The sequence below is a fragment of the Anas acuta genome, chromosome 3, assembly GCF_963932015.1.
Source record: "Anas acuta chromosome 3, bAnaAcu1.1, whole genome shotgun sequence".
Classification (NCBI taxonomy): Eukaryota; Metazoa; Chordata; class Aves; order Anseriformes; family Anatidae; genus Anas; species Anas acuta.
The window spans coordinates 13,386,610-13,404,179 of record NC_088981.1 but is presented as its reverse complement, the minus strand read 5'-3'; the positions used below and the strand labels follow the sequence as shown (position 1 = coordinate 13,404,179).

The following is a 17,570-nucleotide window of genomic DNA, read 5'->3' as shown; positions in this document are numbered from 1 at the left end:
AGCCTTTACTTTCCTGTCTGGCCCATCCCCTAACAGCCTTATATTTAGGCAATTCAAACTGCTCCTCAATCTCTGTGCTTCCTGAGAGCAGATGGAGAATCTCTAGTTTCTGTGCAATTACATACCAAAATGGAGACACCCTCTCCACCCTCCCAAAGCTTTCCAGCACAACTGCAGGGAAGTTTCGCTGCTCTCTTGCAGCTTTTGGCTGCAGCACATACACTTGTGTTGGGAGGCTGCAGCCTGTGCAGGCTACCTGGCTTGCAGGACCTGAAACACGCTCTGTGCTTATGGACTTCTCAGAAAATACTGTTTGCAGCTTTTAGCTGACCCTCCCTGCACAGAGATTTCTTCAGACCCTACAATTTGGCCAGATCGGTGCATATTCTTTGCAAAGCTGAAGTTAGATGTAATTCTGGTGCTAAGCCATTGGTGCAGATACTCTTCTGCACCCTAGCTAGCTTGGGCTTGTGCCATTATTACTCTTCATCAAGCCTCAAATTTCTATTTCATGGGCAGAAGTGTTAAAACTTCTCCTGCAAGTGATGCTTTTTTTGCTTGTATGTTTTTTACACAGTCTAAACAGAGTAACTTTGGTCTTGGATACCGCAGAACGATTTGGGTTTGTGTTTGTCTTTAGAAACCTAAAATGTACTTGGTTGTGCTCCTAGGGTAACATTTCGAACTCGTTGTAAATTTGGTAAAGGTGCTTTGTGTGGTTTTCAGTGATTTCATTGTTGCATGAATCTGTAAGACTAGGGACTGATAGAACCTCTACCGATCACCCTAAATTAGAAAATATAGAAACGTGGCTACATTTTCAGCAACAGCTGTAACTCGGGTAATAGCCTTTTATGTTTTATAATGTTAGCTCACAGCATTCTTCAGTACTGCAGTGAGGTCGCTACTCCTTATGAGGGCTCAGAGAAATTGCTTAAGGGCAAAATTATCAATGAGAAATTCTGATTACCAGAACTAGTCAGAACTGGGAGCTGTACGGCGCTCAAAGTAACCTGATGAAAGTAGAAAAATACTTTTGGTGCAAGGAATTGATTAGCATAGGAGCAAATGACGGACAAATGGGGAGTGTTCCTTAAGTGAGCATCGTGTAGTAAGAGCTTTTTTTTTTTTTTTTTTTTTTTTTTTGTCATAGACCTTTCTGAATTTAACACAGAGCATGCAAGCTAGACAGGTGAAGCTCTGCTGTGAGAAATGGACCCTGCACAAGCAGGTGTGTGGCATATTTATGTGGCACTGGGGTTCAGCTGCCAGAAGGCTTTTCATGCAATTTGTCCTCCCATTGTGTCTATCTCTGGCTGGGCATCTGCTTGAACCTTGTGGTTCTCAGAGCTGGTATACTTGCAGTATTGAGCCAAGTTCTAAATTTAGATCGGTTTAATGTATTCCTTGAATTCTTTCCCTTCCTCCTCTCCTCCTATGTGCTGGCTGACAAATTCTGACAAATGAAGATGTTCATTCTCTGCAGTTAGCCTGCTGGTAGTTCTTTTTCCTGTCATTCCAAGTGAGAAGAGTTTGGCTTTCTGACAGCAGTGATGTTTGCTGTTGTTGTTATTTTGGGAGAAAGGCATGGACAGGGAGTACTTACGCTTTTTATCAAAACTTTTGGACTTGAAGTACTCTTCTAAATCATCATTTTTTACCTGCAGATGTTTTGGCTAGATGAAATTTGGATGGTACTAGAACCATGCAACTTTTGCTGAGACCCCAGAGGATGACTTGATCCACACGTACGGCCGTGGTCAGGGAAGGGAACTAAACCAAACCTTGCTTTGGTACTTGCTGTGAACTAGTTATAGATGTTAAGGCTGAGTGGATACCTCTCTTAACCTCTCCTGAGCTCTTTGTGTTGGAGATTCACAGCTGGGACTTATTAGCAAGACAGAGTTGGCAGTTGCAATGAGCTTTGAACACAGGTGGTGACTCTTATATATGCTGTTTTGTGGTCCCTGTTCTGTGCAGTTTTCCATATTCCAAGTGGAGCTGCATTTTGATTCTCCTCTCAGAATGCTGTTTTCTGCTTAGTGGTAAGGTTGTTTTGGTGGTGGTGGGGTTTTGTTCGTTGGTTTTTGGTTTTGTTTTGTCTTTTTTCCCTAGGCTCTGGAGAATTGTGTTGCAAGAGTCTTTTCAGGATAAATCCAAAATATTAAGGATATTTAAAGGAGACTTCAAAGGCAGCAGTCTGTGTCCTGTATAACTGCTGATACATCCAGAAAGGCTTTGGGAATTGGCTGCCCCCACAGGGACATGCCAGTGTTGTGTTGGTGGTCCTGAGGGAAAGCTCAGTCTGGGGAATTCCTGGCATCCCCTGTCAGAGCCTGTCACGCTGGGGAGTCAAGTAGCGTGATTTTTTGGTAAAAGTGTTCTCTTTGTGTCATGAAGGCTCTTAGGAAATGGAAGAAGTGCTGCAATGAGCAGTGTGGTGGTGTGGCCACTCGTGGCATACTGAAAGGACTGAAAGCGTATGTCTGAGATGCAGCTTACTTGATTTTAGTTACATGTGAGTGAAAATAGATACCAGCATTTGGTCGGATGAATTGTTCGACAGGCTGTGATGGAACCCTGGGCACCCCGTTTCCTTATAGGCTCATGCATTTAGGTAGGGTGAATCCTGCTATTTGTATCTCAGTCTTATGGACTTGTGGAAAGTAGGAAAAAGGATGAGATGAGAATTATCCCTGAGGAGTGAGGCATAGCAAGGGCTGGTGACTCATGATTGCCACTTAAGAAAGAGATTTTCATTAGATGTTCCCTTCTCTTTCTTGAATTTGCATTTAAGAGTTTCCTTATTCATTTCTTGAGTGGTGTGTGCCCATCTCTCTTCTGTGTCCTGCAGAAGGCTGTGCAGAGTTCATTTTAGATGCTGAACTCCCCCAAAGTATCCAAGCAATGAGGAGATGCTTGTTTGGTAAACTCCTGACATCAGCCACGACCTTGACTTGCAATAAAACCATGTGCTCAGCAACAGAGAAAAGGAAATGGCTGCTGATGGCCTCTGGATGTTGCTGAAAGATCAAGGAGGTTGGCAGTGCTGGTAATGATGAATAGGACCATCTGGTGTGCTGGGAAAAGTGTGCCAGAGAATAATTTCTGTAAGAGATTGAGGAAAAAATACGAGGAAGGAGAGACAGCTTGAGAGCTCTCGGGCAGTGAGGGTGCATCCATTGACTGGAACGTGTGCATAAAATCGATTTTCTGATTCAGCAGAAACTCTAGTCTTGATCTCACATCATCTTGCATTTGTTGCTCTGGGGACTTTCATGGGTCCTCAAGTTCTGTTGTTTTCCCAGGTGAGCAGTCTCAGTACCTGCACCTTTCTTCCTGAACCTGTTTCTCTGATGCACATTTTCTTCTGTTTCTTCTGAGGTAGCGGTCCTAGTCTGTCCTTATTTTTTCCAGGCTCCTAATCATTCTCTTAATCCTGAAATGAACCACTCCTAGCTCTGGGAGAGCCTCTAATAGCAAAGTGATCACATATTGCACATTGTACTTAACAAGACCTTGCTACAGATGCTTATAGTGGGCAGTGATCCTAATTATGTGACTGTATTTATACTGTAACAGCTTTACATTTTGACAACTCTGTTGGACTTGGGAACTGTCCCTGTTAAGGGCAGTGAATGGAAAAGCATCTTTGTTTGGATCTCTGCTGGCTCAGGGATATTTCTTCTAAGATCAATTTCTTGAATTTACAACCTGACAAGATGTTTGTGTAGCCTGTGTTTCTTCTCTGATCCTGCTATGTTATGTTACATTTATTACTGGTGACTTTTGTTTGTGTTGCTGTGCGTTTTCCCACTGAGACTTCTTTCATCTTCCTTCAAAGTCCTCCCAGGTCCCAGCTAAACTTTTTGCCTTCTGCAGCTTTTGCCATCCCTTTCACATCTTCTTTGTCATTAATATGCCAGTGAACAGAAGATACAATGTACTGGATCTGGAGATATTAGCTGTCATGTTGTTGCTATGCTGAATGTAGCATTGTTTTGATAGAAGGATTTTTAATAGCCAGCTCAGTATGAATTTCCAAGTAGAAGTAGGGCTGCACCGTAATAATTTATGAATAATATGTGATGACCTAGATATTGGGATGTTTACGGTGTGGATATGGCTGTGTAGCCAGAAGAATGTTGTGAGGAAAAATAACAGGTAAAAAGAGAAGAGTGACTCCGGATAGCAACTCTCTAAGGGTTATCCAAAAATATCTTCAGAGACAATACTCAGGGTGTTAATGCTGGAAGTACTACAAACTCTTGTCCCAGCTATCATGCAGAGTTGTTTTTCTTGACTTGGGAGCCAGAAAAGCAGATGGTTTAAGAAGAAAAAAAAAAACAAAAAAAAACTGCCCTTGAGAGGCAGGGACCTTTGTTCAGCAAACTGGACAGATGCACAGGACAGGCCTTCTGTGATGCAGAAGACACCCAAATACCATTTAAACCTCGTCAAATATTGTGTAAGATGCATGTTTGAGCGTCTGGCTAATTTAAGCTTCTTTTCCTCTTCAAATGTTACTGCTGCTGTTGGAAACGAGCAGTCCTCAGGGCTTCCAGAGCAGTTGTGAACACCGTGAAAGCAGACTGCTGAAAGGAAGGGCTGCAGTTAGGTTCAGTGAATAAGTGCTAAGTGAATCAAATGAGCCCTGATCTAGCTCTGCTGTGAACTTGAAGTTGTTCCTGTGCAGCATAGCATGCTTCAAACATTTAAGAGAATGAGAAATTAAAAAAATATATATTCTCCTGGCATGGACATTAACACTTGCAACACCCGAGGAGTCTGTCTTACATACATGTGCATATCCCATGTGCATATCTATACCTACATGTCTTGTCAAATCTTAGCAGAAGAAGAATCAAGGGATCACTTCCCAGGAAAGACAAAGGAGCTCAGCGACCAGCGTGTGGAGGGAGAATGACAGTTTATATCTGCCACACTCTGGATAGTCTTTCTACTATCTCCTTGAGGGATCTTTCCTTTTGCTTTGGCAAGAACATTATTGACGTAATAGGCATTATCATTTGCTTTAGATATCTACGTCACCACTTGCTGGGCTTGTTTTTTGTTGTACAGCAAAGAATTTATACATAGCACAGTCAAGTGGGCAGCTGGACTTTTGCCTAACTGTGCAGTAAAGGGATTCAGGCACAGCACAGATTGGGAGCTGAATTTGTTCCTGCCTATGCATTAAAGAAGCTAGTGCCTGTCTCTGTGAGAGCCAATTTGATGTCATTTCTCTTGTGCACTGTACCAAACCTCCTTGTTCTCTTCTAGTTGAAGAAGATTGGTGGCGGTGGCTTTGGGGAGATTTACGAGGCAATGGATCTGCTGACCCGGGAGAATGTGGCCTTGAAGGTGGAATCAGCCCAGCAGCCCAAGCAAGTTCTCAAGATGGAAGTGGCTGTCCTGAAGAAGCTGCAAGGTAAGGCAGAAGGCTCTTTGAACTCTGAAGGGGTGAAGGTCACCATGCGTATTAACAATTAGAAACCAAAGCTAAAAACCTTCCCAAAGGGCGAGGGCAGTGGTTGTGACTAAAGCACTGTGAGCACGAAGGACTCTCCATGTAAAATGGTTGAATAGTAGATGAGCACAAAAAGTGCCACAGGCCTTTCTGATTGAAGGAGCAGTGAGGGGGCTCCTACTAAGAACTGACAGCCATAGGAGGATGGAGACAAGGAATTTCCAAATCTGCCTTTGAGGAGTTGAGAACTGCTCTTTGCAAAAGCGCATTGTGCACTGATTTCCTTGTGAAGGCAAGGGCGGCTATTGGCAGGTACAGTTTGCATGTTCTAGTGCAATATGCCTTTAGAAGGGATGTTCTCTTTTGCAGGGTTCCCATCTGAGCTGGGAAAACACCTTTTCATGAGGCAGTGAGTAATATACTTGTCACCAAGGCTCATACTTCAGAGATAGTGTTGTGGCCCTGTGTCCATACCTGTATCTCTGCCCTTGCACAAAATCTCCAGAGATGCTTGAATTAGAGGGTTGCAGGTCTTTTGAAATGGGTTTAATGTCTGTGTCACGTTGACCTTAGGGAGAGGTCAATGAATTATTTTGGAAAGTCAAATAGTTTTCCACAGTTCAGCTCTTCTAGGAGGAGGACTGATAAGGCCTTTTTGGAATAGGCTGTGTTATAATAGATGCATCTGTGCTTGGTAAAGGGAATCAAAGCAAAGGAGAAATCAATTCATATCATCAAGAGAAAACTTGTTGTTCATCTCTAAACGGCCGGGTACACGGAGGCTGTTTGAGAACAGCAGAGCAGGTGGCTGAAGTCTCAAAGCAATGTAATGGGATAAGCAAAGCAGAGGCATAGATTTTTGCTTTTGGCTGTACACTTGGAACTGCTCACTGTGAGTGAGGGGTGTGACTGTAGAACAGCAGATTATTAGAATACCAAGAGAAGGTGCTATCGTGCTGGCTAGTGTCAATACATGCTATACCCAAAGCAGGGAATGCTTGAAAAGCATGACCTGAAGTCGCCAAATCAGAGCTAGCATCAGAGAATATTCAGGGAGTTAACTAATTAATACTCATACTTTTCCATCAGTGTTTATTGTTGAAAGTATAAATGCTTGAAAAGCAGCCAAAGTTGTACACAGCATGAGCCTGGGAATTTAGAGGTGTGGGGCAGGGCGGGAGGAGAAAATTGGCAAAGCAGTTAGCAAATGCAAGGGGACTGAAATGACAGAAGCAGCTCAATTGGCTATGCATCAGCTATCCAGCATTTAAGAATTACAAATTACTTCAGCCGTGTTTGTATAAATCAAGCTGCTCTGTGAAGAGTTCAGCTTTTTTTGGTTCAAGGTTAATCCCCAAACGCTTTACTAAAATAAATTATAAAGTTAAAATAAGAAATAAGGTTGAGAGAGTTGGGAATCACGTATTGTGTATGTTTTCACAGTGAGCTGTTAGGGAAAGGTGAGAAACGTTTCAGAAAAGGAGAGACTGACTTTTGCCGAACAGTTGGTAGAAGGGGGCAGGTTAGTGGCATTACCTTAGATGATAGAGTCAGTTCACGTTTTTCCAGGTAAAAAGCAAGGGATCGGTGTTGTGTAAAATGCTTTTGTACTTTTCTGGTAGGATTGAGCATTGCAGTCCCTCTTAAGTAGTGCAGCTTTAATGTTGGTGTGATACCTAAATAAAACAACAAAGGACTAATGAGCTGCTGCTTTTTTTCAGAGCTTGTGATCACGGTCTTGCAAGCTGTTAGAGCTTTACAGAGTTTGAGCTGGCCATCAACCCATACTGCAGACGAACTTCAGGACTCCCTGCTAGAGAGTCTATGTACTTTCTAACAAACGCTGTGGTGTGTGGTGGTGCGTGCTGGTGTTTGTTTTGTTTTGTTTTTTCACTGTGAGGGTGGTCAAATGCTGGCACAAATTGCCTATAAATGTGGCGGAGCCTGTGTCCTTGGAGATACTCAAAACCCATCTGGATGCAATCACAGACAGCCTGCTCTAGCTGACCCTGCCTAAGCATTGGGGTTGGACTAGATGACCTCCAGAGATCCCTTCCAACCGAAATGATTCTGTGACACGTGTGGTTGGCTGTGCGAGATCACTGCCACTTCAGTATCTCTTGGCAGCCTTGTAGAGCCATTCTGCTCTGATCTTAACTGATTTGATATTTCCAGCTGTATAAGGCCTTTTCTTTATCTGTTTAGATGTAATGTTTTTGACAAAGGCAAAGTTCTTGCTGACTTGTTACTTGCAAGGATCCTGGGTCACCTTCTGGCCTGCTTCCCAAGTCTTTATGTTGTGTTGGGACTGGGAAGTACCAGCAACAGTCTCCTTCTAGGCTTTGGGTGAAACAAGATTGAAAAGTTACCCGAATTCTCACCACGTGGTGATATTCAGGCAACTATAGATCGTTGTGGAATGATGGAATGATCTTGTACTTGGGATGGCACTACCTGTATTATGGAGGTAGAGTCCTTTGCTGTTAAGTACTGAAAGGCTGCAATGAGGTCTTCCTGGAGCCTTGTCTTCTTCAGGCTGAACTTCCACGTGAACACAGCTTCTCTGTGAGAGGAATGCTATTTTAGTGCCAAGCTCTTATTTTATTACTTTAATCATTATTGTAGAGTTTTCCTCACTTGAGATAATCTTGCGTGATAGTACCACTTGCACATGGTTTTAACCTCAGTTAGGCTTTTATCTATATTGCAGTCAAGCATTTTGAAACCAAGTCTAAGCTGCGTTATCAGAATACTTCTTGCAGATAAAACTTGCCTCCAGCAGGGAAGGTTGCTGGTTTAGTTAGAGCTGCATTATATTTTGCTGTGTAGACAAGGCTTTAGATAACTTTTGTTAAAAAGTGAATGGAAATAAGATCTGTATGGCCAGGTGAATTCACAACTTACTTATCCAGAGAGCAAGGGCCTTTGCAGGGCTGTCAGTGTCTACACTACGGAGCACAAAAGCTATGTCTGTATTAGTAAGCAGTACGATATGAGCAGATCAGTAGATTGCAGCAGTTGCTGAGGGCCTCTACATCTTTACTGTATTTGGCTTTGGGATTTTACACTATAAACTGTGTGTGGTGTGAGGATTTTGCTTTGGGTTAACTTTAATCCAGTCCCTTGGTCTGAGTAACTCTTTCTCCACAACATGGAAGTGGTTTGATGCTGTCTGGGGGACGAGTTGTTGGTGTGGACTCTGCCTCCTTTAGGATTTGGGAAATATTTATGTGCATCTGGAGTGGATCTTCTGCGTCTATTGGCTCAGGAAAGATTTACATTAACCCAAACTCACTGTGTGAACAGCACTGATGTGTGGCAGTTGTGTAGATATGAGGCAATATGGGAGCTTGCTTTAAGACCTCCTTACTGTTACAAATCAGGATTCTGAGTCCTGTTCTTTGGAATTGTAGAGGAGGAAAAAAAGAAAAAAAGAAAAAAAAAAAAAGATGGTATTCTGTCATTTACCACTTGGAAAGAAGAATCCTTTGACTTCTAGATGATGTTTTTCCATATCTTCAGTGCTTTTCTAACCCTTTGGAATGCAGACAGACGGACGCCTGCCTGCTCTCTCTGGGACTTTATTTCCCCACTGTGGAGTTTTGCTGTGGAGCAAAATTCAGCTGACAAAGGGACATCTGTGAAATACTGTCAGTGACTGCTGACTCTGTCTCCCATCTCTGAAGTCTTTGGGGTTAACAGAATAAAGGGCTCTGTCAGAAGAGCGCTAGCACAGCTTTTGAGGTGCTTGGCCTGGGCTCTTTCGGTATCAGGGTGGATTTCCAACAGCAACCTCCGTCATAGAAATAGTAAATCAGTATCCATTATTAAATTCAGTGGTTATTTTTTCCTGCTTTTGGCTGCTGCAGAGAGGCCTGTGGAAGCCATTTTATTGCACTTAATGCACCAGGCACTGTCTTCTGTAGATGCTAGATAGGGACTGTGTGAGGCCCAGCAGTAGATGCTTTAAATTCAGATGTGTTCCTCCTGTCCTTACCCACTTTTTGATATGCCTTTCTGGAAGCACTCTGTGGGCTTGTGAGGCTGGAATGGCACAAAAGGATCTCTCACAAGGCATGTGCTTCGGATGCCTCCTGATCTGCAGGTCCCCAAAATACGGATGTGGCCACAACATTCACTTTTCTTTGATAAAATTTTTTTTGGAGCAGCCTAACAGAGTGGTTAGATGGTTAATTAAATTGGCCATACCATTCTGGTGCTGAGCAATTTCTGTTAATCCACCACAGTAATTTTTTTCCTGGTGTGAGGCTGTGGGGTCCTGCGTACTTGCCTTTGACCTCACTCGGCAGCCAGATATTCCTAAGCACTGCTCAGTGTGATGTTTTCTTTGTAAATGCCTTCTTTTCAGTGTAACCAATCTCATTGCGTAGGACTCTGATTAATTTTATTCTGCAGTGCAGAGATCTTCTGCATATTGAGTAGTTGTGCAAGATGCAGCCTGGTCACAGGCATTGTAGTTTTGAGTGCCTGATTTTATTACAGCGCACAGTGAAGCAGTTCTGTGTTGCTTGTTCACCATTTACTGCCAGGGGTTGGACAGGTAAGGGTTTACAAATAAAAGGAGGGAAGAAAAGGGATCTTGCTTGTTTTTTTCTTTTTGCCAGACCTAGCCTTTTCTTTTTGCATTTGTGACTTGTTAAGGTGGTATCTTAACTCCCAGCAATTCAGTTTCTGTTACTTTCGTAACCACTTTTTATGTTTCTATAGCATTTTGTTAGGCTGATGTAACCAAGCTGTCTGTGAAGATAGGAAAGCAGGGTAAGTTACTCTTGTCAGGTGTTAGCCTGTCAGGGCTAACACAGGGAGGCAGATTCAGACACCTGAAGTAGCTATAGCCTCTGTGCCTGGCTCTGTATTTTGCCTTGTGAAAGGTACCTGTGGGTGTTTGAATGCACTGGCATTTGGTCACCATGGCCTCATAAGACTGGGGAGGGACATGGGATGGATGAAAGGGGTTTAAAATACACTTTTTGAGGCTGCGCTAAATTCTTGCTCTTTCACTTTTCTGCCTTGCGCTGTGTGCAATATATTAGTGGTTGGTCATCCTGAAGCTTTTAGTGGTCTTGGGACTCAAGCAGATGAAATGATGCCATGCAAAGTCAGTCAATTTTACATTTTGCTTCTGGATTAGAAGGTGGTGACCAGCCTTTTGTTTTTATGTGTGCTCATTAGTTCATTAATTTATTACAGAAGCAATAGTAAGGCTAACCCAGTTAATGAAATCATAGTTGATTACTATCGGATAATGTAGTTATTTAAATTGGACTTCCAGCATTGAATTTGTTTTCTTTTATGTTCAGAACTCCTCGTTTCCAGTCAAGTTGACAAGTCCCTGAAGTCAGCTAGTTTGTCTGGCCAGAGAGGAGACTTGCAAACTGTGGGGGAAATAAAACTGTGATCTAACCAACTTTGTTAGGCTTCAGATGGTATTTCCAATGAAAGTTAGAAGATGGTGAACATAACTCTCATATTGGTTCAAGATGGATCCTCCATTTCTTTAGAATATTGGTACAGAAGTGACATCAGCTACCCCCAAAATACAAAATCTGTGCTAAACTGATAAACCTGACAATGATGCTGACAAGTGAATAAAAATAGAGAATATATATAAAATGTATATTATAGTTATAAAGCATGAACATGAGAAATAGCTGCATGAGGTTTCCATAGTCCAGTGAATGCAGTTGTATAGCTGGGTGTCTGCATCTGTGCATGTACTAACAGCAAATTATGTCAAGTAACCATCTGGACTTTTCCTATGCAGTTTATCTTGAAGTTGAGCTGCTCGCGGGCTGTGCCATGCTGGTTATTTCTAGCCCATGATATACCATTGTTTTAATACTCACATTGCCTGAATAAAAAAAGAAACTTGACTGATGATTCTGAAGTTAAACTGAGTTTGTGACTAGACCGGTCAGACATTGCTGCTGATGCCAGAGACAGATCTTAAAGAAAAAAAAGAGTATTTGCCACAGAACCAGAGGATAATTTAGGCCGGCAGGGGAACCTCTGGAGGTATCTAGTACAACCTCTTGCTCAAAGCACGGGCACGTAAATCCAGTTGCTCTAGGCTTTATCCAATAAATTTTTCAATTATCTCTAAAGATAAAGATCTCACAGCCTCTCTGGGCCCATGTTCCAGGGTTTGAACACCTTAACTGTGAAAAAGAAATTTCCTTGTACCTGATGAGAATTTCCTGCCTCGCAGCTTGTTGAACACCAGAAAAGACAGGCTTCATCTTTGCAGCTTCTTGTGAGGTGTCTCTGACCAGATATCTCTGATACCTCCCATCTGCTACCTTCTTACAGATGAACAAACCCAGTCCTTTGATGTTTTCTTTGAATGTCATGTTTTCCATTACCCACAAGCATCTTGGTGGATTTATGTTAGCTTTGGTCTTGTGTTGTAGAAGATATGCTAGAATGCATAAGGGTAACAGTTATGAGAGTAAAAGTAATTGCTGTGAGAGTTATGGAATTTTATATAGTGAAAGGTTCCTAGATACTTTTGGTGGACTGTCAGCAATGAGACAGCTCATCTATGGAGATGCATCACAAAATAATTTTAGCATACATTTTAAAGATTAAATCTTGAAACCCTGTTACAAGGAAAGATTGGTTATTTGTTCTTGTGCAGTTAAAAATACAGGAAATATGGTGTCTGTTACAAAAAAAAAAAAGATGCTTCAAGTTGCAACAGCAATGTCACATATTTCTTTCTTACTATTTATTTTACTGGTTTCATTGTTGTCTTGAAAATACATTAGGAATATTTAAAACCTCAAAGGTGTAGATCAGAAGGAATACTGCTTACCAGTACTTTGAAACTGATTTGTGTAGAAAAATATACTCAAAAAAAGATTGCCATTTAATTTTTTCAGAGCTGTGTAATGAAGGTTTTTCATGTAATGGAATTTTTAAAGTATTAAACTGGTTTTTATTTTAATTGTATCTCTACAGGATGATGAATATCCTATGGTAGAAGGGCTTTCCAGTTTGTGGTTTTAGTTTCATACATTAGGACATGGTTATTGAGTATAATTTGAGTTCCTTCAGAACAGGGATCATAAAGACCATTTCAGTAGCTGAAATATTTTTGTTTCTTACGCAGTAGTCTATGGGTGACTTTTAATGTTCATTTTAATTTAAAAGTAGTAGTAGGAAAAAATATATTTTTCTGTGGGTGAACATTAAAGTACTGCATTCTCTAAATGCCTAGAGAAATAAATATGTGTGAAACAAAATAAAACACGTGTTCTTTCAAACTTTTTTCAGGTTTGTGTTTGTTAACATCGAGCTGACTTATTCCTCCAGCCTACGTTAGCTTTTTAGTTAAAGGGATAAAACTATTCATAATCTCTTACTCTGTTTCTTTACCTTCTGGGAAGGTATATGCTTTGTTTTAGTAATAAATACCGAAATGCACAAAGTGTAGCTTGTGATCTTCTGTAATACCAGAATGGCTGTTCAGTGGAACAAATGATCTTCATGCTTGTGGAGGGCACGTGTGAGGAAAGAGGGCTGTTTCCTTCTGCCTTAAAGGAAAGTATGACAGTCCCATCATCTTGACTGCACAGTAGGTTATTAACATGATTATTTTTGTGCTACATAATTTTGATCAGCTGCAGGACTGATCTGCAGGAATCCCGAAGTCACGCCTGACTCTCATCCTCCATCTGCTACTTCAGCATGGCATGAGCCCCTCCAAGAGAGCAAACAATTGTACCGATGCCTCCTTTAGTTGAAAAATGAGTAAAAGCCTCAGATACCCAAAGGGGCTGATGCTGCAAGGATTTATCCCATCTATGTGACCAGCTGGCTGTACATACACCACTGCTAAATGTGGCTTGGTTTCTCTACGCTCTTACGCTCCTTTTGTTTCATGTAGGAATTGAATTGGTGTGGTCTCTCTTTTTTCTTTTTCTTTTTCTTTTTCTTTTTCTTTTTCTTTTTCTTTTTCTTTTTCTTTTCCTTTTCCTTTTCCTTTTCCTTTTCCTTTTCCTTTTCCTTTTCCTTTTCCTTTTCCTTTTCCTTTTCCTTTTCCTTTTCCTTTTCCTTTTCCTTTTCCTTTTCCTTTTCCTTTTCCTTTTCCTTTTCCTTTTCCTTTTCCTTTTCCTTTTCCTTTTCCTTTTCCTTTTCCTTTTCCTTTTCCTTTTCCTTTTCCTTTTCCTTTTCCTTTTCCTTTTCCTTTTCCTTTTCCTTTTTCTTTTCCTTTTCCTTTTTCTTTTTCTTCTCTGAGAACTAACAGATTGGGTAGGAGCCCATTTTAGGCTCGAAAAGAGGATTCGGAGTAAAATCAGTTTGGAGATACAGGTCATCAAGACCTGTCAGTTTTATTAACCTTAGTGCAGATAAGGTTATCATTTATTTTTCAAAAAATAGAGAAAGCTGAAGTGTGTTATCAGATAATCAGTTACAAATTCTAATATTTTTTCTTCCTGTAAAATTTGGTGATCCAGAAAACAACAATGTTATGGAGTGAACTGATTTAAAAAATAATAAAAAAAGTTCTTGAGAACATAGCTGAAATCTGAAGCGGCCATACTGTCAGCAGGGATGCATCTTAAATCACAATCAAGTGTACCACACAGTAGCACCCCTATTCCTTTGAAACAAATGGTTTGAGATTCTCCCTGTCAGAGGATTGTTTTTTGACATTCTTGTCTAGTTTTAGAGCAAGGAAAAGCACACGGTATACTTGCTAGGAGTGCTTTACAGTCACTTAAAACAATAAAAGCAAGTAAAAACTTGAGTCATTTACCCTTTCTAGCACACAGCAGCTCTCATTGCCAGTAAAAACAGTCATTGTTTTGTCTATTGCCTCAATATCCATCTCCTGGTGCTCTGCAAGGCTAAACAGAGTGGGACTTGGGGTTTGTAAGAGCATCAAACTATTCCGTGTGAGTCTGTATGGGTTTGAGAGTCAGCTCTGGAGTGAGCATGAGCCTGTGCTGGCCTCTTCACAGACCTGCATGGGTTGTGTTAGCCAGAGGACATGGGTATTGCAAGCTCCCAAAGAAACCTGCTGGTTCTTTCGGGAGCTACTCAGATGTGTCGACTTTGCATGAATCTGCCTTGGAGGCTGCCTTCACGTCTGCAGGCAGTGTCTCAGAGGCTGCCCTGATAAGAAACCTTTCCTCATCTGAATATCTTTTCCTAACCATACCCTCCTGCTTAGCTAGCCGGCTACAGGTAGAGCTGGGGTTGTGGTATTGGCTTGTCTGTTTTAAGCCTATTCTCCAGGGATAAGAAGGAGAAGAAGAAGGCCTCTGTTCCTGCAGAGTGGTTGCCAGCAGCAGTGTGCTCTCCTTGTGGTAGGGGAGAAGGTGTGGGTGCTCTGCTCTGGGACGCTGCCAGGCCCTGTAGGAGCAGGCCCCGGATGCTCCTACTGAAATGGGTGGACTCTGTGTGCCTTGTTTTGGTCAAAGCTCCGGTTCCCTGGGTTGAGAGATGCTTGTTTGCTTCCTGCTGCCCTCCACTTCCCTATTCTGTCACGTCTTGGTGTCCTACACGGTTTTTGGTGCCACCGGCCTATGAGAGCAATAGCAAGGTCCCAAGGGCATTACAGGCAGTGCAGGAAAATAAAAAAGCTCTGGTATAAAAACTAATTAAAATTGCCACTGCTCAAGCGCTGCAAAAATACAGGGAAAAGCTCTGCAATGACATTCACCCTCTTCCCTGCTTAAAAACCTCATCAGCAGCCAAGTGTTTGGTATTGTGGTAACATGTAGCAACCAGAATCAGTTTTCAGAATCAGTTTTGTTATTGAATGTCAATTGCTGTCTTGAAGTGTGGGGCTGGGAAGTAAAAACAAAAATTAATCTGTTCTGCAGAACTCCCTGCCTGATGCCACTTATGGTTACCAGCCCTTTTTAGAAACCATTTTTCTACAAGTTGTGATCACAGGGTCGTTGTCTTATGTTCCATTCTGTGTGTTTCTGTTTCTTTGCAGGGAAGGATCATGTTTGCAGATTTATTGGCTGTGGAAGGAATGAAAAATTTAATTATGTGGTCATGCAACTTCAGGTGAGTTCTGTGCTTCTTCTGACCCCCATCCCACTGAGGTGGCATCACAGGGAAGGTTTTACAGTGAAGGAATAAGGCCAAGCACTGGTGCAGAGACTACGCTCAGCGTAGGAAGTGGGTGGAATGGGAGACAGTGAGAAGGGGTGGTGTTGCTGTGATATCCCTTGGGGTACCTCCAATTGTCAAGACGTGCTAAGATATTTCATAGCTCCACTTTTCTGTTTAAAATGTCTCTCTGACAATTTTCTGGGGAAAGCACTCAATCTAGAACGCTTGCTGGAGCTACCCACAGCATCTTGCAGCAGTGGCAGCTGTTTGAACTATCGCCTGCTGAGCTGTGATAGAGCATTTAAAATGTGTCTTGCATCAGGGCTCAAGTGTGGTCGGGGCCACTGGTATCATACCAGCAGCAGTCTTCTCTGTGAACGAGAATGATCTCTGGCTCCATCTCTACCAAGCTCAGCAGTAGCACGGTGTCTGCTGTGGAAGGTTTTTTTCTCCTGTTTGTGCACCGCTGATACTAAGCCAAGCAGGGTAAACATTTGGATAGCTGACATATGGTCACCATACTTCTAGACAGCCAGTTACTCCTGTTGGAGGTAGCCAGATGAAGGGTTGTATGGGTCTGTCTACAGAACACCAAGAGCTGCAGGGTTGAGCATGAGACTTCACCAAGTAAACGCATGTAGTTAGGTCTTCACAGCCCGAATGTGGTGGTAACGTCACGAAAGCAGATTATTATTTTTTTTTCCATGAAAGAAGCTTTTGTTTTCAGTATTGCAGTCATAGGAGAAAGAGCTGGAGGGGAGAAAGTGGAAGATCCACCTGAATCAAAAACACATGGAAGAAAGGCCTTTAAGGGAGGAGGGAGATTCCCATCTCAAGGGGAATACTTTGAAATTAAAACTGTTTTTTTCTGACATAATTGTTTTGGAAACTAGCCTGTCTCATCACCTGTCAGAGGAGTTGAACTTGTCCTAACTCCCTTGTAGCTTGTATGATCAGGGCTTTGCTATATAAACCACTGTATGATTACACCATACAAGCCCACCCTTCTCCTGAAGAGCTTACAGCCCATGTTGTGTTTCTTTTTGTATAATCTGGGTGACAGTACATGCTGAAGTGAGAAGGATGAATTAGTAAGCAACAAGAAGTAAGCTGCTGCATAAACTGGAAGGTTATTTTTAATTAAATGCTGAATGAGGTAAAATAGACATCAGCAGACTCCAGTGCTTCTTTAAAATATGCTTCTCACTTTTTTGAAGTGCTTGGCTTTGCCTTTTATGCAGTGTTGGCATCCCAGCTGCCGATGTTATGGACAGAACAAAACCTTTTGCTCTCTAACCAACCCTGACCATGGCTGCAGTGTGAGGGTGAATATGATTCTTGACAAGGCTAATCTGGAGCTCATTGTATGACAAGACTTCTAACCCCAACCCTGCCCTTAACAAGCCTGTTGAAGATGACTATCCCTTGGGGGGAAAAAAATTCTTTGCACAGAATCTCTTACTTTCTAGTCTGTTCTTAACTATGTAGCTGAGCGTGTGGAGTCAGCAAAGCTAAAATGTATTTCATTATTTGTTAATGAAGGCTTTGCTGCTTAAAGCAGAGCTCGTTTTGCACCATCACTCTTCAGGCTAAAATTCCCCTTCAAGGTCTGCCGCCATGTGGTTTATCATGCATCCTTCTGGCTGTAGTGTACTGCAATTACCCCTTTCTCTTTGCTCACACGGACTGAAGCTTCCAGTCTAAGCCTTGCAACTCATTGCATCTGCTCAGTTTCTCAGCCTGCCTGGTTGTATTTATTTGGAAAATAATCTTCAGTCTTTTCCTGAGGGCAATATTGGATGATCACAGCTTTCACATGACTAGAGAGCAGGTCTCTGAGACTGTTTTCCAAACCAGCTGGGGAAAATTGTGGAACATTTCAATGTACAGCTCTGAAAAAATCTTCCTGAAAAAAAAATAAAGGTCCAAAGAACCACTTTACAGGGGAAAGAAATCTGCCATCAATTTAGAAACTAGGATCTTTCAGGATAATGATGACAAATCT

At 42.0% G+C, this 17,570-nt stretch overlaps 1 protein-coding gene across 8 annotated transcripts in view; it reads left to right on the top strand.

Moving 5' to 3' along the window:
- TTBK1 (tau tubulin kinase 1) overlaps positions 1-17,570 on the top strand; it is a 104,491-nt gene that overhangs the window by 17,386 nt on the left and 69,535 nt on the right. For 7 of the 8 annotated variants that reach the window (XM_068675732.1, XM_068675730.1, XM_068675727.1 and 4 more), the window contains 2 exons: positions 5,284-5,431; positions 15,444-15,517. In XM_068675732.1, the coding sequence (XP_068531833.1) occupies positions 5,284-5,431; positions 15,444-15,517 (222 nt within the window). Of the gene's footprint in view, positions 1-1,912; positions 2,046-5,283; positions 5,432-15,443; positions 15,518-17,570 lie in introns of those variants that run through there. The other variant, XM_068675733.1, reaches the window with a different exon arrangement.